Source organism: Tarenaya hassleriana, unplaced genomic scaffold (genome assembly GCF_000463585.1).
Source record: "Tarenaya hassleriana unplaced genomic scaffold, ASM46358v1 Cleome10, whole genome shotgun sequence".
NCBI classification, from domain to species: Eukaryota; Viridiplantae; Streptophyta; class Magnoliopsida; order Brassicales; family Cleomaceae; genus Tarenaya; species Tarenaya hassleriana.
The window spans coordinates 850,073-872,886 of NW_010960188.1; the positions used below are offsets into that span (position 1 = coordinate 850,073).

The window sequence follows — 22,814 nt, forward strand, 5'->3', positions numbered from 1 at the left end:
TTACATCTTAAAGTATATATTAACTGTAAAAATATTCAAAATGAAAACATTTCATATATATATATATATATATGTGTGTGTGTGAATAGATTTTGGAAAAAGGATTGCATAGATATCTTTATATGTGCAACAATCATTTCTAAAACCAAAGGTGTCGAGAATCGAAAATATTGTAAGAGATGCTATTAGATATATTTACAAATATATAAAATATATTAGTTAAAAATAATGGATTGTACGTATTACATATATACGTGACCAAATATGGGAAAATATTATTGAATGCAAGGAATTTTGCAACATGAATGCGCCTATATTGAGTAAATTTACCAGAGAATTAGAAGATACAAAATGGTTTATTTGTCTAGATGCAGATGCAGATGTATTCCTTCCTTTGATCTCAAGCTATATATTAATATTGACAACCTTGCCCTAATATCTTATGGTCTTTAATGTCATTTTTGTATTTTTTTTATGTGAACGTCAACATGTTTAACCACGCATATCGCAATGAAACGGTCCAATTTATAAGGCAGCAAAAAATGATTACCAACAATCTAGCATTAACATATGCCTTTATCATTCTTAATTATGGGCCTTACTATGTAAAAAAAAAGGCCTGACAATATTCAAAAATAGTAAAACCAATATTTGAAATGGGCCTTTATAAAGCCCAAAACAAAATTATCAATTATATATATATTAAGCTCAGCCATCAAGGCGTTGTTCATACATTTTGTCTAAATGCAAACTAATTATACGAGAAGATAAATAGGATAGAAAAAGAAAACCCTAATTACAAAATTAAATGCAAAAATAATTGTAATAGCAGTTAGAAAGTCAATATAATTGTACATCAGATTTTCAAAATTGTTTTTTATTTTTATTTTCAGGAAAAGGGTCCCATGTGGACGCTCGTTTAATGATTCTAAATTGTCAAAATAAATGATTGAGACCTGCGTGTTGGTCCATTACCTCTTCCATTAATAATGTATTGGCAATATTGCTAATTCACATTATTTTAATAATTATACCGTCAGTACAATTGTATTGAGACATACTGGAACAATTCAAAAGTCAGATCATATCCAATACTAGAATAATATATATATATATATATATATATATATATATGTGTGTGTGTGTGTGTGTGGATTTTTTTTTTTGAATGTTTCCCTTAGTATATGTAACCTTATTTGCAACGCATTATAAACATTGAGATTTTATCTGTCTACCATTTAAAGCAATAAGAGTCATAGAAAATTAATAAAGTCCATAAAGTTATATTTAATTTTTTTTTTATTTTCTCCCAAATGTTTAATTAAATGATTAATCTTTATTTACAAAATTACTGATATATAAACTGTAAATCGAAGAGGAAAGCAAAAAAAAAAAATGAACTTTTTAATAAAAAAAAAATAAAATAAAAGCAAAAAGAAAAGGTAACATAAATATAAACAAGGAAGTTTGACGAAAACAAACGGGAGCTGGGGGCATTGGAGTGTCGCCTGCGACACGTCTAACACGTCGTTAGATTTGTCTCTACTAAACAATTTGATATTTGTCTTTTTCTGACACTGACATCTCCTTAGATTTTATAACAATAGCATAAAATCATATATATAAATTTATTAACATTGCTACTACATAAACCGAGAGGCTGATTTGTAAATATAAAGCGTGATCTGATTTGTCTGAAAATAATATTTGATTTGACAATACACTTTAATGTCACTTGGAGGGTTTTGGCGGTCAATCAAGGCAAAACAAGAAAAAGTCAATGGTCGTCTTCATTAATATCAAAGCGATTAGGTATTTCAAGAACCCACGTATCCAACCAATTTGTTGTCTTGAAGGCAATTAACCACACCCACCAAAAAAAAAAAAAAAAAAAAAAAACCAGGAGGAGGAGGAGAAAGATGGAAGAGAATCACGAAGAAGGAGAAGTGGAGAAAGTGTATGTAGCAGTGGGAAACAATGTGGAAGATGGGTACAAGACCATTGATTGGGCCCTCAAGAAGTGGAACTCAATCCCAATCTCCATGGTCATCCTCCATATCTGCAATATCTCCAATGATTTTGTTTACACTCCTTGTAAGTTTTCCGTTCCAATTTCCCATGTATATATATATATATATATATATATATATATATATATATATATATGGTTTGATGCACATATATGAACGTGAATGTCTGTTTCTGCATTTTTTGTATCATATGTATTGGTTAAAGAATTAGTAAACTTTTAAAAAAAAAAATCATGGGCCTGTGCTTTTACTCGAGTTTGTCCTTTTACAGTTCCATAATTAAGAGAACGAGTGATAATTTTTCCAATATGATACCGGTATGGTCAGAAAAAAATCATTAAACCGGTCGGTTATCTGGTGATCGTGTTCTTGGTCTGTGGTTAAATGTTAACCAGTCGGGAAGCTTCCGGCAATCTCAGTCAGCGAGGAGAAGCTTCAAGTTCTCAGAAAGTACGAGGAAGAAAAGATCGACAAGTTACTTTCCAAATACATTGCTTTCTGCGGCAAGGTACTCTCTTTTATTCTTCCGGGGTGATAAAGAATATATATCGTTTTTTCCGGGTCAAAAATATAATTTATGAAATTATGCCACAGGTGAAGGCAGAGATATTCAAGGTTGAAAAACAAGATGATCCAATCCAAGTGCTCATAGTAGATTTGATCTCCAAGCTTAACATCACCAAACTCGTCATGGGAATCACCTTCATGAGATCATCATCTTGGTATATTATTATATTATACTCCTACCCCTTAACTTTTGACTGTTTAACAAATTGACCCCGCTGGTTATGAATCTTTCAATTCCGCCCCTGGCATGGCGTTTCAGGAAATCGAAGAGTGCGATAAGTGGATCATTCTACGTTTATCAAAACAAGCCCGAATTTTGCGAATTTTACATAATATGCGGAGGGAAAATGGTGGCACTGAAGAGAGAGAACGACGGCAACAACAACAACATCAGAAACTGGATTGGTAAGATGTTCCATGATCCGACAAGAAATCTGGACCGTTCATCCTCCATCAGCGAAGATCCATGGGATAAGAATGCCAGAGAAACAGAAAATTACCTGCAGCTTTTATTAAGTTTAAATTTAGATGAAGAAACAGATAACAATGGCGTTGATGAAGGGGAATATGATGATGATGATGATGATGTGGAGCTCGGTGTGCTTCAACACATGGTAAGAGTTTTAGTTTATATAATTATTTATTATATAATCACCATAATTATAATTTTTAAAGATACTAATGCCGGCGCTAAGACTTCTTCATAGCTTTGTCCAGTCCATGCAATGTGGTATGTTCATGTCATTATTATATTTCTCTAATTCACATTTCTGTATTCAGATAATAATGAAGGTGAGCCCATCACACAACACAAATCACAGTAATAGCTTAGTTATTTAACGTGGTTTATAATATTACATGTAGTTTTTTTTTAAAATTAAATATTTTTGGACCGGAAATCTTAATACAATAGTGTCGGAAAATGTTAAGGACTTGGCAGAAAAGATGGAGTATATGAAGAGAAAAACAGAAGAGGCAAGAGAGATGATGGAGAAGAACAAGAGAGAGGCCAAATCCAATGCTGAAAGATACGCCAAAGCTGAATGGGCAGTCTCTCTATGCAGCAACAGAGTATTGAAATCTTGAAAGCATGCACACAAAATCGAATTTTACAGCAAAATGACATCTTTAAATGAAACCCATCATTTTTCATGTTCAACAGATAGAAAAACTCGAAGCCCGGATCAATGAAGAAGGCAGACGACGAGTCAAGATTCAAGAAACCTTAGACATGGAAAGCGAGCAGCTTGATGAAGTCGCCAGAGATGTGGAAGAGGGCAAGGCAAAGCTGAGTTCACTCTCTGAGCTTCAGAGAGAGCTCTCGAGCAAGCTCCGGTCCCTAACAATGGCTAAATCACAGGCAGAGGCTCAGCTGGAGAAGGTTGTGTCAGAGAGAGGCAAAATGATCGAAGACATCGAGAAACTTAGGCATCAGAGAGATATTTTCAATCGCAGGATCGAGTTCTGTAAGGAGAAAGATGCAATAGGGTTGGTCTCGAGGTTGAATGCTGGTGAAGATGCAAGGTGCAGATACACGGAATATGCATCGGAGGATATCAGGTTGGCCACTGACGATTTTTCTGATCGGAGGAGGCTAAAATCTGGTGGCAACTGGACAAAAGTTTACCGGGGAAGGATCAAAAGTACAACTTTGGCAGTCAAAGTGATCGGAGATTGTCTGTCTGATCAGGACTTCCGAGCTAAGGTAAAGAAGAAAAACAGTTCTTTCTTTTTTGTTGTGTTTCACTTGAGGATGGAGGCAAAGAGATGCATGTTTTTTTTATGGATTGTCACAGGTGGAACTGTTGAGTGAGATCAGACATCCTCATCTGGTAGCCATTGCTGGGTTCTGCTCCGAGCCTAAATGCATACTTTTCGAGTATATGCATAACGGGAACTTGAGGGACAGTCTATTCACATCGCAGAGAAAATCAGGACGAAGCCGGATACTTAAGTGGCATGAAAGAGTTCGGATAGCTTACCAGGTTTGCTCTGGTTTAGGGTTTCTCCACTCCGCAAAGCCCAGACCTATCGCCCATGGCCATCTGACTCCCTCAAAAATCCTCTTGGACCGCAACCTCGTGCCGAAAATCAGCGGGTTTGGACTTACCCTACACAGTGATCAATCCGATACAAAACCTGATATCAGGGCTTTTGGGGTTTTGCTTCTGCATCTCTTGACAGGGAGGAACTGGCCTGGTTTGCTCAAAGCCATGACGATGAACCAGACAGCTGTTCTGAGAGATCTGGACGAAATGGCGGGTAAGTGGCCATTAGAGTTGGCAAAGGAGCTTGCTACTTTGGCGACGACGTGTTTGTCCATTAACCGGGGAGCGTACATGGATCTGGGAATTGGAGTGATAATGGAGGAGTTGGGAAAGATAAGGCAGAAGGCAGACGAGTTTAGGACCAGAGGTGGATATGACGAAGCAACCAACGGAAACATCCCCGAGGAAGAACATACTGATGTACCATGTGTTTTCCTCTGCCCTATATTTCAGGCAAGCCCACAAATTCTCCTCTCAGAATTGGATTTCACTTGAAAAAGAAACACTGGTCTTACTCATAAATCATTCTTTTCAGGAGGTAATGAAGAACCCGCATGTAGCCGCAGATGGGTTTTCGTATGAGCAAGAAGCAATAGAGGAGTGGCTGAAGATGGGACACGACACTTCGCCCATGACAAATCTGAGACTGGACCATCAGTTCCTGACCCCAAACCACACACTTCGGTCTCTCATCCAAGACTGGCATAGCAAACAAGCAGCAGCACGAGCATCCTCCTAGATCTTTCACATTAGCACAGTATCAATCTTTGACAAGCTGATTTCCCGTTTACAGATAATAGAATGTAAGGTGTTCTGATTCAGTATCTGACAAAGTTTCGATCTTTCCCCCAGGAAGAAGAGATAGGGCATCAGTAGAAGATAACACACCAATCACCACAACATAAACCTCCCCTTCTTTCGAAAGAGGAATTACACGCCCTGAAAAGATACCCAGTTTGTGTAGTCGCCCCACTCAAAATAGTCAGAGCACTCATGAAATCCTCCGTTGGAATCTTGTTCATGTGTTCACTGATCACCAAATAACAAACATTATAATGAAGATACGAACACGGAAATAAGAAATTCAGGTTGGTTAAACAAAATGCTATATACCCTTTTCATGAAGAGCCGATCAAATGTACATAACTACAGCACTTCTTTAAGGAAAAGTTCAAAGCTTTCATTTCACTAAATGCTCGAAAAACGAATTGTACCCTATGGAGAAACATAACTTTTCAGTATCCCCTTGACAATGACGCAGAGATTCACAAACCAAATAACTGTGAAAAACAACAAACGGCGGCAGCCGACAGGCAACATGAACAGACCCAGCAACAGGAAATTACATCCTATTTTGCCGTAATCGACGAGAAAAGGCGAGCGACGCGCTCTTGCTGTTCCAGGAACCGACGCTTCAAGTAACTCTCGAGGATCTCCATGACGGAGACAAATTGCTTCATCTCCTCCAGCCGACGGCTGAGCTCCGCCTCCCTCCTCCTCGCTCGCCGCAGACGAGCCTCCATCTCCGCAATCCGGTCCCGTGGATCCTCCACCACCGTATCCTCCTCGACCTCCGGCGATCGGCGCCGCCTCCGCGACAATGGTTGTTGGTGACCGTAACACATCGCAAACAAGAAAACGAAATCAATTGCAAGAGAAGGGGCAGAGATTATCCTTAAAAGGGGAAAAATAACGGAGGCCCCAGAAGGGCATTCCCGGTAATTTACATGGGCTGGTTCAATAATTGGTGCAAGCCTCTGAGTCGATAAGAGGGTCCGTGTGAAACTTTCTCGGGCCGACCGCTGTGAAGAGCCGGATTGCCGATTATGTGGAGAAAGATGCATCGCGTTAGGGTTAGGGTTCCGGCGTCGGAGGTGCTCAGGCATGGTCCCTGCTTGATTTCGCTCGCTGTTGGAAGGCTTCTTCGATCGTCACGCGGATTCCATGAAGATGGAGAGGTTCCTTAGCAGCTAGAGCTAGTGCTTGTGCTCGTGAAGATGGCGCGTGCAGTAGAGGTTTCAGGCACCCAATTGTTATCCGATGCACTGCAACAAAAATGGAAGAAGAAGATCGAGGATTTGCTCATAAACAATAGTGAATTTGAGACTATGAGATTTGGATTGCTCCCATGAGACTTGGATTGCTCCCACTTGATGGTATTTCTACAATGAATACGCGCCATGCAGGGATCGTCAAAAGTTTCAGATGAGATGGATGGTGACCTCACGCCTGTTGACGTCGACCTCAACCTTGTGAAAGAACCTCCTTGAATCCTTCTCATGCGTAGACAGCTTCCAAAGGATGCTAAGGACAGGGTGGGTGAGTTAAAATTAGTTTCTTGCAGTGTTTTGGCTGGAAAACAAATTTCTATATATGTAATATGCACATTTTACTGATAGAGAAGTGAGCTATATAGCTTTTGCATCCCTAATCCATGCTTGCTTCAATTTTCATTGATTAGACTGGGTGGATAAACTGCATTATGATATTTTGTCTCAAGAAGCAGTAAATCTGAAAAGTATACAAATGTTAGAATCCCTTGGAAAAAATGAAAAGACAATACTGAAAAGAGAGTTAAGTTTTGGCTTTAGATTCATATATGATGGTGATACATGGGAAGAAGTAGAAGTTACTATGAGTCAGGCTTGCTTTTCTTATACTGCGAAGGTTGCATACAAGAGAAGAAAGACAATCTTTGCTTCTTCGGTTTTGTATCGAAGATGAATGACCTCAGAGGAATATGAGTTCTGCTATTTGAGAGTTTGAAGTTGGCACGATCCTTCGTCTCGGAAAGTGCAAACTCTTCGTTCAGTTTCTCCAGAGTCTTGTCAACTTCCAGCCGCAGCGTGGTAATGTGATTTAAACCTGTTTGTAGTTCGTCTGCTATCCTTATGTTTTCGTTCTTCATGTTTGAAATCTCACCGAGAAATTCTGCTGCTTGGTAGATTGTAAACCTCATCTCGCCCTCATCAGAATCTGTTCTAAGGGCTTCTGTTATCTCATCTTGCATGTTGCTCAGGGATGAAGATCTGGAGTTAATCTCATTCTTTAGCAGCCAGTTTTTCTCCAACCAGACAGACAGTTCGGTGTGGATCTCTTTGAGGTGTCTGTATATTGGGCGGACATTTGATCTGAGAGTACCTCCATCTTGCTTGTTTTGTTCCGTGATGTTCGATATCTCAGCCTGTAAGTCCTTAATTCTGGTATCAAGCTGCTGTATTTGACCAATAGAATTGCTAAACCTTACCAAAAGATCCAGATTCTTGCCAAGCAGTGAATCGATACATGTTCTGAATTGCTGTTCGTTTTGTGACATGGGTTGGGTCCCATTCTCAGTATTATCTTCTCTGCCGATCAGCATGAATAATAAATCCTGCTGATTATCCGTGGCTTTAATGTCTTGCAGATCATCACTCTCACCTTTGGCTTTTGCCAAGAGGCTGAGTTTCCGGCGTAAGAATTTGATCTCCTCGTTTTTCATGGTGTTGTCATTGTTCAGCTTTGTTTCCGTTTCACCCAATTTCCTCTTGGCTTCCTTATAGTTGCGAAGTACTTTGGTGTACTCTGTTAGCAGAAGCTTTTCTCTATCCTCCATACCATGTGATAGCAGCTGCTGCAAGAACGGCTCCTCTTCTGTCTCTGACGATTGTTTTGTTGTTTCAATGTCTGACCCATTATCCGATTTTGGAGATAACATATGCTTGTCCGAAACAATCTGTTCATCCACTGGTTGCATTGGAGCTTGCTTCTGTTCGGAACTCTCTGGGGCTCCACCCGTTTGGTTAGCTTCTCGTGCATTGTCTTTTTTGGCAGCAAGAAGTGCTGCAGCTTCGGCAGTATCTTGATGTTTGAATCTGACTTCCAGGTTAGGTTCCTTTTTCTGCTCCAAGTCTGCAATGTTTGGTTTCTCGCTTGCATTCTCAGTGAGTGAGATCTTGGACCTGTCATCTGTATAATCTGCACTTTTTCCTTCTCGGTGATCCTGTCCAATCAAAGATCCTTCTTCTAGAATTGGCACATTAGCAGGATTCTCTTCCTCCCCTGCTGATTTCAAGCTTCTTAATCTCTCCGAAAGGCAACCGAGTTTAGTGTGCGCTTCTGTTAGGTGTGTTTCAAGGTTCTTGCTCTGTTCTTCAACCATCTGGTCTAGATCCTGAATGCCCTTCAGCTTCTCCTCCACCTCTCTCAGTTTGTTTCTCATGACAGTAGTATTGTCATCGGCATTAGATGGTTTGTTTTCTTGCAGTGCTCTAATCTGTACCTGGAGATCGTCGATTTCTCCTCTTAGCCTCTGTACCAATGCCGTTTGAGATGAAACCAACTGTTCCAAGCTGATCACATGGTTCACAAGCTCATCAATCTTCTCTGCCATGTCCGGTACATTAAGACATTTCTTAGTCTCGACTTCATAGTCCTTCATCTTCTCTGCATCGGTATCTGCTTCTTGTTCTTTGACCGATTTTCCCTGCTCTAACGAATCGTGTTTCAGGGCTTGGTATCCTGGGTCGGTTGCAGCAAGAGAGGCAAACTCCTCTTTCGACTCTCGGATCCGTTTTCGTTCGTTGTTTGCTTCCTTGACAATCTTGGACTGCTGCTCTTTAAGCTCCGCCAGTTTCTCTTGGCAGGACTTGAGAGCAGTGGTGGACATCAATGCCTGAGCTTCTGCATCTTCGATGAAAACGCCTTGGTTGAACTCGTCTTGCAAACCGCAGATCCTCTCTTGTTTCTCCATGATAGAATTCTCAAGATCCCAGTACTTTGCCAATCCGCTCTCGTATGATCCCTTGATAAACTCCTTTTCTGTCTGAAGAGCCAAAATCTCCTTCTGCAACTTATCGATCTCTTCCACCGCCTCAGCTTTGGTCAATCCAGACTTGTTAACAACTGCGGAAACGGAGCCTTTGAAAGAATTCCTCGACTGGAATCTCTTCGAGGCAGTGGAATATTTCTTGGGGAATTCAGGAACCTTGGGAACGACAACACCATGGTTTGACGAGTCTTTTCTGTTGTGATGGAATCTTGTAGGAGGTGGGAGAGTGTTGTCGTCGTCATCATCAACAGGGAAATCGTCGGGGAGTTGGTCGGGGAAGACGGAAGCGATGGTGGTGTTAGCGTTTTGGAGCTCTTTGGAGATATGATCGTACCGCTCGGCCAAAGCACGGTAAGCCTTGAAAGCTTCTTCCACGAAACTTATCAATTCGGGTCTGCTCTTGTAGTACATTTCCGCACGCTTTGCGAACGAATCCCCCTCGTCTTCGAGCAGCTTTAGCGCGTATTGCGCCTTCTCCTCGATATCTACTTGCACGCATTTCCGTTACATTAGCCATTCAAGAGAGTATCATCAGTGACAAAACACGAGATCGAATTCATTACCTTGGAGGTTTTCTTCAAGCCATTTGGATTGCTTGGTGCGGATGTGGCTTGCCCACCACCATGAATACGCGTTGCTCGCAGCTCGACCCAGCATCCTCTCTCTCTCTCTCTTCCGAAGGAATTGGAAGACCAAATTTTTGGCAAAGATCCTGTCCTAAAGATCTCTGTCCTAAAGGTGAATCATCATTGCCGTAATAGTCGTCTTCTCTCTGTTTTTTTCTTTTGGGATCCTCAGATACGAAAGGGTAACGGAGGGCCCCACCCAGCCATCGGCAGATAGAGAACAGAGAGAGAGAGAGGGAGGCATATCTGTTTTCTTTCTATTTTAATATTCGTAGTAAGGAATGGTGGAGAGCAACATTCGGCTTCGGCTCCCCTAACTTTCCTCTGTTTTCTTTTCTTTTCAATATTTCAATCTAATCCCATCTGTAAAAACTTTAAAAAGTTATATAAAAAAAAAAAAGGATCTTCATATAGGAATAGTTTGTTGCATCACACATTGGCTCGACTCCCCTTGTGAGCCAAAAGCGATTGCCGACGAACAATACAAAAGAACACGTAGTTGTTGGAGAAGCATGCGACGCGAGATCTAAGCTGTCGGAACACACAGGTTGAAGAAAATAAAAGTACATTTATTTACTCACATCTACGGAAAAAAAGGAATTTTCCCAACCAATTTCTTGAAGCAAAGGGGGGAAAACCCAATTTTCTTCACCATTCTGCAAAAATCCACCGAAAGGATGCAGGGGAAATATCCAAATCTCCACATATTTTTGGCAACCTATGATCAATGATCATCTCTTTGCTCGGTCCCCCATTTCTGAAAACGGTGGAATCAATCCACGAGGAGCTTCTTTTGTTCGCCACCCACCCACCAAAAAACAAAAAACAGATAGGAATAACTCCAGAAGCAGAGCTATATCCACAGCCACAGGAGATCTTTTCCTTTTTCTTTTTTCTTTTTTCTTTCTGGTTGTTCTGATTCTTTTATTCGACGGCCCTTCAGAATTCAGAATTTCGCCAGGCGCCGAACAAACACCCTGTTGTTGTGTCTCAAGGACTGTCACAGCTTCCGCATGGACGACATCCACTTCTCCATGTTCTTCCCATCTGCGTGTTTTCCAGTGGATTTAAAGCCGTTCAATGTATCGTAACAAGCTACTAAGCTGACATTAAGAGTTTCTCTACAACCAAAGGTTTGAGCTTTCCACTAATAGGGCCTCTTTCCCAACAGCTAGATCAAAGTCATGAATTTTGGAGACATTGAAAAAAGATTTAGCGTTGGGCGTATTAAAAGATATAGAAGGCAGAGTAAGAATTCAGTGGAAGAAACCCTAATCAGCAGAGCACAAAGAGAACAGATCAAATACATGGGGAGATAAAGAACAAAGAAACAGAACATACCGGGAGAGAACCCATTTGGGAGATTGTTGGCAACACCCAGAATCTGGTTGCCTGAACCATCCATCACTTTCTTGTAGCACCGAACCAACACCACAAACCCACTGTCTCCATCCTCGTCCTCGCCATCGGCGGCTTTGAAGCCCGGTCCGTGTGGCTCGACCCACCCGATTGACCATTCTGGGTCGTCAGGTTCAGGGAACACCACATTCCCAAGCTTTTCCTCCTCTCTCCCAAGCCATCCCCTTCTCGCCTTCTTCGTTTTCTTAGGAAGGAATTTTGCAGGCTCCAACTGTGGGTTTAGAGAAGAAGACCCTTTGGTGATCGGCTCTTTCTCTCTGTCCTTACTGTTACCACCGCCGCACAACCACCTCGGAAGACGAGGGAAAGTGACCGCCATCTTTCTCTCGGTTTTGTTCACGGAGAAAATCTATGATTCATCCATCGTTCAGGAAGAACAGAACCGATACTGGATCTCTTGAAACCTGTTGCAATAAATAACCGTCTTATCATTCCTCTCATGCAATCAACATAATGCCATCATAATGAAAATTTTAAGCGTTGAAAGACAACCCAAAACTTGATCAAACATGACAGTTGTCCATAAAGATAACTCCTTTTCCGTTTTTTTTTTGTCATCAGCCGGATTTCAGATTCGTCTATTCGATTTCAATTAAAGGAATTACACGCCAAAACCTAAGCACTGACGTGACGGAATCTCGTGGAAAGTGGAAAATGCTTCTCCAGATCGTCCAAGCAAAGTCGTGGGAAATTAGTAAATCTGAAAGAGCCAAAAGGATGAACCCTTTCGCGAAGGAACGAGAAGCTTCGTCAAGGAGGATCACGCAGCCGCCATAGTTGACCCTACCATCGCCGGCGAAACACGGAAACGTTTCGCCGGAAGTATCGGAGAAAAGCCGCGGAAGAATATCCCAGAGAAAACCACCTGTAATTTCCACAAAACGCAGTTACCGGAACAACAAAATCGATCCAAGAAACCCTAGAATTCGTACTCCTCACTCCCTCCCGACTTCTCAAGGGTTAGACCTCTACTCCATTTATAATACCTTTTTTTCTTTTATTTTTTGCGATTTTATTATATTTTCTCAATCCAACGGTTGAGAGCGGTTTGCTTGGTCATGTGGCAACCTGGCGCACAGCTTCGCCATAGACCTGACCGCACTCAATAAAATCCTTGAATCCCAGAAAATCCACGATCTCTGATTGGATAAATTCCATAATGACCAGATAAAAACTATAACTATAAGTTAAATCAATATTTCTAAATTGGATGTGGGTACAGTTATAGTTATAGGGTTCAGTAGCTTTAATTAATGGAATCCATCACAACACGTAGCTACTATTTAATGCTAACACAAGGGGTGGTCTATACGCCTATATACACATGAATCTATATAATTTCATTAATGTATGTGTCGTTGACATATTAATTTGGGCCATTAATTTCTGTATCTGTTTTTAGATAAAGACAAATAAATGAAAACCCCTCCGCTCACATTATTCATGAATATGATACGTATATACAATGAAATTACGGATTAATGAAATTATTTCTACATTAAGAATATAAACTCCTTTTTCATTATTACTCTATTTTTGGCATTTTTTTCCCAAAGGGTCCCTGCTTTTTTCTAGTACATTTTTATAATATACTTTTTATGTGCGATATTTTTTTTTTAGTAACGAAAATCATTGCTCTTCGCCTCATCCGTTGATTCGGCATTAAAAAATAAAAAGAGACGGGAAAAGGGATGAACAAATACAAACCTAGAAAATATGTAAAACTAAAAATTTAAAGGAGAATTATTGCAACTAATTGGAATCTAAAGAGACTATACATAGCATATGCTACATATATTTAATTAAATATCTAATTTTAGTGATAATTCGACCGCCGCGTTTCATCTCATAGTTTAGGGACTAGGCGTTTGGTTCCATTTTATATTGGTTACAATTTTCTTAGTTTTGAGTTTTATTTTTGTAAACATATCTATTTATTTTTATAATTAATTTTAGGAAAGTTTAGATTATATTAAAAATATTTATTTATAGAAACATTTTTATTTAAGTTCAGATTTTTTTTAGCTTTTTATATTACAATATTATGGCTACGTATTATTATTACTCAATCAGAAATATCTATCATATAATAGTTGAAAAATTTGTGATTTCTCCAAAAGAAATAGCACGTAAAAATTGGACCACATTATGCTTAATAACGTATATCCAAAATAAAAAAATATATTGTGACGAGAGAAAAAAAAACGCATGTGGGTTTGTTCTCCTAAAGATGCTTCGCTCCATGTGTTGTGCAAATGCGTCGCGGGAAATATCAAGACAAATGTTTCTATCGTATAAAGTTATAAAAAAACAATTTTCATATAAAATCTCATCGATTTGGATTTATCCATACGATTATTTAATTTCTCCTCCTATTTTTTTTTTCCTATATCTTATCGAAAGAACTTGTGGGGTATTTTAGTAATAATACAAAGGTATTAGGCGTAAAATGAAAATATCATTTATCTTCGAGGATGAGTTTGTAAATAACAAACGGCGAGCATTATTACACACGAATCCAATTCGCCGCACGGATCTGACGTGGTGAGACACGTGGCAATCTCTTCGCCACTTTGTCTGGAGCTGCGTTCCCGAAACGACGGCGGATGAATCTCTCTGACTCTCTCCCTCGCCCGAGGTTGACGACGCAGATCTTCTCTTCCTCGTTTGTTGATTCCGAGGTAATATTATCGTTTGATTTCAGTTTTTTTTTGGGATTATTTGGCTTTATCTTTGATTCAGATTTCATTGTCTACTGTTTGCCGGTTAATGGTTCGGAGCAATTATGCCATTTGGCTATTTGGGCCTTCTTCTCCTTTGAACTCTCTGAAATTATGGAATAATCGACAAAGTTTCAGCTTCCTGTTCCTTCGTTTCTCGTGAAATATCGGGTCTTTGGTGTTTTATCTGTTTTCCGAAGAAATTAGGCTCTAAAGTTTCGATTTTTGGGTTTGTTTCTTCGTGATGAAATTAGCCCAATTTTGGCAGTTCTTCGTTTTCCTATTCTCCGTGTTGAGCTGGTGATATTCTCTGGAATTGTGCTTCCATTGATGAATTTGACAGGTGTGGATTCGACTGTGTTACCGTAGGGTTTCATTTGTATCCAGTGGAGGTTTTTGCTGGCAATATGCTCAAGGATCATACTCCATAGATTTCAACTGGCATGGAAACTTGTCTGAATGTTCTTGGATATGTTATTTGCCGTATCTGATTCCTACGTTCACACATGATTTCATTGGCATTCTTCATTTCTGTGTAGCAGATTTCCAGTTGCTGTTGGATTCTTTCCTCCTTTACCATTCAATCTTATATTGGTGTCTAAACGGTTATCCAAGAGCAGGAGACCTGTGTCTGCATGCTACTAGTTCTGCTGACTAACATATCGACTCTGGTCAGAAAATGGCCCTCTATGGTTTTTTGCAACTGCCCCATTTTCCGGGGCTTTGCAGGAACCAGAGGTGCTATAAGACAGAGAAGGTAAGCTTCTTGGCATTTATTAATGGAGTTTATCTCTTAATTTGTCCCCCTATCCACTAACATTCTGAGCTGTATGATTGTTCATTAGAGTGCCATGATCAGGACAAGGCTGCATCAATCAAATGGTTCTCTCTCATTAGGTGTTCCGGTACTATCTCAGACTCCTATTTAGTAGTAAAGTTTGGTTTTTTTAATGGCGATATTTAACTTACTTCTTCTCGTAAGACTTTGTTATTGTAGCCTAAGGTTTCACGGGTTCGGATTTTTTTGCAAAGGCTACTCTTATTCAGTAACATTTGGAGTTTTTTTGGCTTTGTGCAGTTGCGGCAATATGATCCTTGGCTCTCAGATTACTTGCATAGGCCCAGATTTTCAGTACTGCACAGAAGTTCAGTTCCATACAAAACATTTTCTTTTAGGTGTCATTCTGTTTATGCAGCAGGCAAAACAATCGAACCTGTCGTCAAGGCTGCCACTTTGGCACTAACAAAGTAAGACTTCTTGTTTCCATCATCTCATGAGTTATTGCATTTTACAAGGTTGTTATAATGTACACCCTTGTGGAATATGAAGCTATTATAGTTAGTGTAATTTCATTTATTTAACTTTGATGAAGGATTGGCTTATAATCTCCTGGTTTCCAACTTTAGATAATTCTTTTCTCGTGATAATCGAGTAAAAATGCTACTGTAGGGAGGTTACCGATGATGACGGTTGCCATTGTCATTGTCTTTGTTTTATCGTTTTGAGAAATTCTCTTGTTGCTAATATGCAGGTCTTACAATGTCATACAAGATTTCCCTATTGTATATATGTTGGTTCCAGCTATTGCTCTTCTTATTTTCTCGCTGTAGGGTGTAGTGCCACTTGTTCATCAAGGAAGAAACCTACTATTCAATGTATGTTCATCCATTTCAAGTTGATATGCTTCTTGTTTTCTTTCTCTTGTTTCCCTGTTAATCCTGACTCGGGGTCGAAATTTACATTGCAGAAGAGTGATAACAACTGGAGAAAGAGTAGTACGTACCGTGTTATGACTTTCTATATTCAACCTCTGCTGCTATGGTTAGGAGACTTATTCGTCTGCATGTATATGCATTACAGATTCCTCAATAGAGTTCTGAAACTTATCACCGGGATGGTTTTAAGATCATGACTGTTCCTTGTGTAGAACATTAGATCCTGTTGTCCTCCCAACTGAAGCAAGCCAACTTGTGAAGGATCGGGTTTTGAGTTTCGTGAGATCTTTGTCAACTGTACTTGCATTTGCTTACTGCTTGTCAAGGTACGTGTGCTGTCTTTTCCGGTTTCTAATGACTTCTAGTCTTCTGTACTAGCTGAATCTGTTACGTGGGTCGTCTCGTGATTTCTGATACGGATTAGATATTTCTTTACAGTCTTATCCAACAAACGCAGAAGTTTTTCACAGAGACAAGTGACCCCAATGATACAAGAAATGTATGTGCTGAAAAAAAATCAACAAAATACATGCTTTTTTTTGTTAACAATGGCTGTCTAGATGCAAAGATTATAAATTTATTTATTTTTTATTAAATAAATTGGACGTTGTCTCTGGAATGAGACAGATGCGATTCCAATTCGCGGGGAAAGCCATATACTCTGCTGTATGGATTGCTGCGATTTCACTGTTCATGGAATTGCTCGGCTTCTCTACACAAAAGTGGCTCACTGCTGGAGGTCTTGGGACGGTTCTGATTACTCTTGCTGGCAGAGAGGTGAAAACTGGATTGCCTTTTGGAATGAAAACTTGTCCTTTCTTTCTTGATCAAAAACATTTTTGCTTATATCAAGATTTGGCTGTTCCCAGATATTCACAAACTTCCTTTCAAGTGTTATGATTCATGCAACTCGACCATTTGTTCTGAACGAGTGGATCAAAACCAAGATTGGAGGTTATGATATATCCGGTACTGTTGAGGTTAGTAACTCTGTCTCTTTCTAGCTTCTGAGTCGGAATGTCTCGTTTCTATCCATTGAACGCTGCTTTTGTCACTGCAACTCTTTATACAGCACGTTGGTTGGTGGTCGCCAACTATCGTAAGGGGTGAAGACCGTGAGGCAATACACATCCCGAACCATAAGTTCACAGTCAATGTCGTGAGGAATCTTACTCAGAAAACTCACTGGCGTATCAAAACTCACCTTGCAATCAGCCACTCGGATGTTAACAAAATCAATGTCAGTGGTTTCACCTCTCTCTGCTCTTTAGTTAAGTTTTACTTGCTGTCTGGTATGAGATATTTTTGTCTGATTCTTGTTCTAAACAGAATATTGTGGCTGACATGAGGAAGGTATTGGCCAAAAACCCTCAAGTCGAGCAGCAGAGGTTGCATAGAAGAGTTTTCCTGGAAAATGTCAACCCCGAGAATCAGGCCCTCCTGGTAAGATTTCATGTCTCTGCCTTATGTATCAGATACAAGATATAAGAAGACAGATTCTCAGCAGAAATTTACATGGCTTGAATTGATACAAGCTTATATCTGGATTCATTCTCTCGAGGGATTTTCTTACAGATACTGATCTTTGTAATCCACCCATTACAGATACTGATCTCATGTTTTGTGAAAACGTCTCGCCGCGAAGAATACTTGTGTGTGAAGGTAAGACAAATGTTTCTTCTCAGACGTCTGTTCTTGTTCCATCAACTCATTGAGAAAAGAAAATAAAAGGGAAAATTCTCTCTTCAGATTTTGGCTTAGTCTCCTGTATGTCGGTTGATGGGACAGGAAGCCATATTGCTGGATCTTCTCAGAGTCATAAGCCACCACCGAGCACGTCTTGCCACACCAATCCGTACAATACGAAAGATGCATACTGACTCTGACATGGAGAACCCACCATTTGGAGATTCGGTATATGACCACCGAGGTGGTGTCTCGTCCAGGCGGCCTCTGTTCCTAATCGAACCCTCATACAAAATCAATGGAGAAGACAGATCGAAATCTCAAAACCGGGCATCAAAATCTACTGGAAAGCAAGAAAGCAAGAAGATTTCAGGTTCCAAGACAAACGAAGTTCCACCAGTGCCACCATTGGATCCACTGGTGAACAAGGTAACTGATGAAGTTGGAGCAAACCCAGAAGCAAAATCCATCTCGAAACCAAACCCGGCGAAAGATTCAGAGGCATCCGGAGCTGAAAAAGCAGCAAAGATCAAGAGCAGTTATGGCGCAAAGCCACCAAAGAACAATGGAGATGGTGAAACTGAGAGAGCAGATGGGTTGCCAATGGCGTCAAGATCGGCTCAAGATCGGCTCTGGAGGAGAATATCGTTCTTGGGGTCGCATTAGAAGGCTCAAAGAGAACTCTTCCCATCGAGGGAGAGATGGAACCACCACCTGCCATGGAACTCGCTGGTGCTCGCAGAAATGGAAACGGGCTGGCCACAGGCAAGGAAAAGAAAGATGGGCAATGCCAAGCAGATCCTGGTGCATCCACTGAGAAATGAAATGTATATAATGTTTCAGTTCGTGGATCTGATTCTTGCCCCTCAGACATCATAATCAGAGTGTATTTTTTTACACATGATTGACCAATGAATGCAGAAATGAATATATTTTATCGTCTCATTGTAAAGTACTACAGTACATATCAGGGGGGGGGCAACATAAAACTATTCAGCTGAACCCATCATTGTGTGGCTTCCACGGATGCTCGCCCGACCAAAAAACCTCGGAAGAGATGGAACTGTTAGGATCAGACATGACACATGCAGTCAGGAGCAGGGTAAGTGTATAAGGACTGTTTCGTCTTCCTTAAACGGATCTGTCCATGTCTGTTCACGTGCCCTTCACCCACCGCCTGCTGAAACTCAGTCCATGTTATGTTTTTGTTGAGGAACAGCTGTCCTATTAGCGCCATGTTCGGCCTTATGGTCTTCCGATTCTCGAATGTCCTATGACCCACCTGCATGTTGATTGATTTCCTTATTAATATGAATTCAAAAACAAAAAAAGAACAGAGATCAAAGAAAGTTGAGAGTAATACGGACAAGAGCGTTGTGCATGTTTCCTGGAGAAGCAGAGATGAAGATGTCACTGTGCATGCTGACATAGTAATCGACCGCAGCTAACAGAGAAGCTTTTCCTTTGATACGAGCACGATCTGAAGAAGAAGCAAGACTTCTCTTGTCTTCCATTCTTGGAAACACTTGTCTCAGTGTCGAAACCCTAGCTTCCCCTCCATATACCTAAACAAGATTGATCAAGAACCAGTCAGCTATGGAGAAATCTGACATTATTTCCAAAAGGGTATGTTAGATAGTGATCATGCCCGGAAGAACAGATAACAACTCGGGTCGAAGACCTTGTGGGAAGCCAGATAGAGACGGGTGCTGTTGTCGAAGCCAAGAGCAGCAAGGACAAGGCCGATCTCTTCTGGTGTCAATGGACAACGGCCTTGGCTCCTCAGCTCTTCGTCGGTGAACTGAGAGTTGAGGACTCTCCCTTGCCATATCATTTGTCGGTATTTGGCCAACGCCAATTTCTCGGCCTTTCCCCCGCCAAAGTCACAGGCAGAGTGAGCTGCCATGTCCTGAAAACACAACACTAACCCCTTCAACATCATATCTCCATATCATCGAAATATCTTAAAGTGTGACAAAGCCTTAATACCTTATCGAACCGGAGGTGAAGAACAACAAACTTCCCCGGTTCTTGTCTGCTGTGGGAATTCCTCATGTCCCTCAAGTGATCCACATCTTCTTCTTCCTCTTTGTTTCTCCATAAAGGGTTTCTAAGGCGGCTCACAAGAGAATCACCGAGTTCTCTAATGTGGGGCACAAAGCTCAGTGCTTGGAAGTTTACTTTGCATCTCAGCCGTTGGATTTCCGCAGGTAAGTTGTCGAAAGATAGACGGTGTGAGAACGGAGCAATTGCAGCGATCCCGAAACTACATCACATACCGAAAACCCGACATCTATTAGTTTACATCCGAGGTTTGAGAACTGAGAATGTTTCTTGTAAGATTTTCCAGCTTTAAAGGTCAGACCTTTGGAGAAGAGGCAAGACATTCTCGAGATACCAATTGGAAGAAGCATGAACAGGTGCGGTTTTCACTCGGGTTTCACGGATTGTTGCGGCATAGTACTCTCTTGTGCTCCATGAAAAATTTTCGGGTAGCTCTTTAACTATCCTTACATCATTTTTCAATACTTCGATAAAGTGATCCACATCAAAGATTTCCACAAACGAACTGTAAAATGAAAGGACTTCAGTTTAGATCCTCTGGATTTGCTCACTGCAACTTTAAGAATCTATGGCAGAGAATCATTACCTGGAATCTTGCCAAACAGGATTCACTTCAAGATACGGGATGACGAGGGTGGCGTTTAGTATCTTGGCAACAGCAACCGCATCGCATATCTGTAAATAATCGATTATAGTCGAATATTCCATAGCTTTCCATACAAGATTTCGCAGAAAAAATGTGGAACTTACACCCATTCGCTGCTGGTTCAGCCCTCCATCGAGAAAGACCTGGATGTATCCCTCTGATTTCTCTGGTAATGCTAACACGCGAGAAAGAAAATTCAGTATATCATGAACAAAAAAACGCGAGAGTAAGCAACAGTGAATGATCATTTCTTCAGACTTACAAGGGCCATTTCCTGAATCAATGCACGGTCTCCATCCTTGATCGGTCAATGGCCTCCACAGATCAGACTGTTCTCCGCTCGGCTGAATAAAAACCCGGAAAAACTCGATGATTATTAGTTCTATTACAGAAAAGATACAGGATCAGAAGAGCCAATGAGAAACATCAACTTACACGTTGTAATGAACTCTTGAGCAAGGACAAATGCCTAGGTTTCACAGTGTTCCATTCCTGCATCAAATTGCTGAGTTCATCAGATCTTTTCCTTTAACAACCCAACAAATTTGAAGTTTTAACATGAAAATTTGTTGCATAGTTAGACCGCAAGATAGTTGGAACGCCGGTCTGATCTAAGTCTATTACAGGTAATTGTACCTGTATTACTCTAAAAACTTGCCAAATATGGGCATTAATCTGATTATCCACTTCAATGTAGAGGCCAAAGAGGAACTCGAATTGAACTGAAGTTTCCTAACGCAATAAATCGAACCAAAATACCCATTTTCTAAAAATGTACGAGCTTGAGAGGTGTCTTCAACGTGCAATGCAAAATACCATTTCTGAAATCATAATCCATGATCAAGTGAACTTTCCAGGGGAAACGAGTATGTTTTTTTTTTTGTCCAAAAACGCAAGCTTGTCCGGAACCGACCGAAAGATTCTCAGAAAGAAAGGAAAGAAATTTCCAACTTACAGATGAAGTCGAAGAAGCAGCTTGGCTCAGTGGATTGAACAAATCAGGGAATAGAACTGGAAACAACAAGACGAAGAGCACAGGGAGAGTTCCTCTTCTCAGAATCTGGGCAAGAACGCTACCTTTCTCGTAAAGATTCATCTTTTAGGCAAAATCAACGATACCCAGATCCAGGTTCTGTGGAAGCTATAAACTTTGATGAAAACCCAGATAAGAAACAGCCGAAAACGATCAAAGGTTGTCCGAAAACGACGCAGAAGAAGATACAGAAAACCAAAAAAGCCCAAAGAAAGAAACAGGGTCACATGAAACTTTCTCTTCGCTCCTTCTTCCACTTCTCGGGAAGAATCGGTCTTCTTATTTAATTTTTTTCGCTTACTTTGGAGCAAATGCAGAAACTTTCATCTCTTCCCAGACGGTACATTTCCGAGAGAGGGTTTAAAGCATCTCACATGAACACCTGTTCACTAAATTCGCTGTACATGGGTCCCGTATTTCCAGCGGCATGAACAAATCTCTTTTTTTTCGCAAAAAAAAAAAGAAATCGGTGAATAATCACTTTTGTTATCGTGACACGGAAAGAAGAAGAGAAAAGGCCATTTTCAATCAGCGTTCGATGTCACACCAAACTTTTTCTTTCACGCATTGATTAAAGATTCTCGACAATGTTTCTTGAAGTTCTTACAAAAGCCAGTACAGTAGTCACCTGATATCACTGAACTTTCCGTAACCATTAGTTTGGTCATGTAATTATTTATTAACGGCGGTTAATAGCAGACAATCTACTGTTTGTCCATCCCAATTGGTCATGAAAAATCATTTTCTCATATGATAAAAAAATGTATAATCAGTGCATAAAATATGCTGTGAAAAAGTTGGAGACTATTTTTGTAAATATGGGTTTGGTGAGGTTTTTTAGGTGAATTTCTTTTTTTTTTTTTCTGATTTTCGACCGTTGTGGGTAGAAAAAGACAAACCCCATTTTTTTGTACGTTCTACTGATAGTGGAAACCAATTCGGCGTCATACGGTCTTGAAATCACCACCGCTTAAAATGAACCAAAAAAACCCTCCACCGACACTTGCGCATCCAGCAAGCAAACACGACATTTTATTATTATTATTATTATTATTATTATTATTATTATTATTATTATTATATAATCTGGAATTCAATAGTTAGAGCAATGTTCTCCACGTATTTTTTTTCTTCTGGTTTTATGTAAACTTGAAGATGGGCTTTTATTTTATCACACTTTAGCATCATGAAAAACAAGAAACATTGAATTGGGTTTGTTCGTAATCAAGCATAAAACAGTTGGGTATTTATTGGGCCTTCTGTAACTGTTCCATTGACATTTAATGGGCTTAGCCCAACTGTTGAAATACATTCTCTTTTGAGCTTTTGGGCTTCTTGAATTCATACTAAGGAATATATAAGTGGGCCTAGAGATTGAATTGAATGCCCTAACGGCTAACGGCTAACGGCTCACGGTCATTTGCTCCGCCATTGTAGCGTTCCTCTTCC

At 40.2% G+C, this 22,814-nt stretch overlaps 5 protein-coding genes, 1 long non-coding RNA gene and 1 pseudogene across 10 annotated transcripts; 3 read left to right on the forward strand and 4 right to left on the reverse strand.

Annotated features, from left to right (window-relative positions):
* The first annotated feature begins 1,873 nt into the window (after window positions 1-1,873).
* Window positions 1,874-5,487, forward strand: LOC104798703 (putative U-box domain-containing protein 50). The gene is made up of 8 exons (XM_010520883.2): window positions 1,874-2,094; window positions 2,426-2,538; window positions 2,625-2,752; window positions 2,857-3,211; window positions 3,528-3,668; window positions 3,760-4,302; window positions 4,394-5,098; window positions 5,181-5,487. The coding sequence occupies exons 1-8, from the start codon at window positions 1,920-1,922 to the stop codon at window positions 5,382-5,384; spliced, it is 2,364 nt and encodes a 787-aa protein (XP_010519185.1). The 5' UTR covers window positions 1,874-1,919; the 3' UTR covers window positions 5,385-5,487.
* Window positions 5,395-7,053, reverse strand: LOC109116122 (protein SKIP34). The gene is made up of 2 exons (XM_019200964.1): window positions 5,992-7,053; window positions 5,395-5,674 (listed from the first exon to the last, which is right to left on the reverse strand). Exon 1 carries the CDS (start codon window positions 6,529-6,531, stop codon window positions 5,995-5,997), a length of 537 nt encoding a protein of 178 aa, XP_019056509.1. The 5' UTR covers window positions 6,532-7,053; the 3' UTR covers window positions 5,395-5,674; window positions 5,992-5,994.
* Window positions 7,054-7,208: 155 nt separating this feature from the next.
* On the reverse strand, window positions 7,209-10,254 carry LOC104798693 (protein NETWORKED 2C). The gene is made up of 2 exons (XM_010520873.2): window positions 10,019-10,254; window positions 7,209-9,940 (listed from the first exon to the last, which is right to left on the reverse strand). Exons 1-2 carry the CDS (start codon window positions 10,110-10,112, stop codon window positions 7,278-7,280), a joined length of 2,757 nt encoding a protein of 918 aa, XP_010519175.1. The 5' UTR covers window positions 10,113-10,254; the 3' UTR covers window positions 7,209-7,277.
* Window positions 9,719-10,909, forward strand: LOC104798688. Its single transcript, XR_769481.2, has 2 exons — window positions 9,719-9,806; window positions 10,254-10,909. It is a non-coding gene; the product is annotated as an uncharacterized LOC104798688 (long non-coding RNA).
* On the reverse strand, window positions 10,487-12,458 carry LOC104798665. 5 transcript variants are annotated; one of them, XM_010520840.1, is made up of 3 exons: window positions 12,128-12,458; window positions 11,423-11,904; window positions 10,487-11,128 (listed from the first exon to the last, which is right to left on the reverse strand). In XM_010520840.1, exons 2-3 carry the CDS (start codon window positions 11,817-11,819, stop codon window positions 11,082-11,084), a joined length of 444 nt encoding a protein of 147 aa, XP_010519142.1. In that variant the 5' UTR covers window positions 11,820-11,904; window positions 12,128-12,458; the 3' UTR covers window positions 10,487-11,081. The 5 variants fall into 5 exon arrangements, with proteins under 5 accessions (XP_010519142.1, XP_010519163.1, XP_010519159.1 ...); XM_010520861.2 differs by having other exon boundaries at window positions 12,224-12,457; XM_010520857.2 differs by having other exon boundaries at window positions 12,116-12,457.
* A 1,558-nt stretch (window positions 12,459-14,016) lies between these two features.
* Window positions 14,017-18,562, forward strand: LOC104798717 (annotated as a pseudogene).
* Window positions 18,406-21,760, reverse strand: LOC104798710 (uncharacterized protein At1g04910-like). Its single transcript, XM_010520893.2, has 10 exons — window positions 21,288-21,760; window positions 20,768-20,824; window positions 20,595-20,676; window positions 20,437-20,507; window positions 20,273-20,361; window positions 19,988-20,191; window positions 19,612-19,888; window positions 19,304-19,531; window positions 18,990-19,187; window positions 18,406-18,904 (listed from the first exon to the last, which is right to left on the reverse strand). Exons 1-10 carry the CDS (start codon window positions 21,426-21,428, stop codon window positions 18,695-18,697), a joined length of 1,557 nt encoding a protein of 518 aa, XP_010519195.1. The 5' UTR covers window positions 21,429-21,760; the 3' UTR covers window positions 18,406-18,694.
* Between the last annotated feature and the right edge of the window lie 1,054 nt (window positions 21,761-22,814).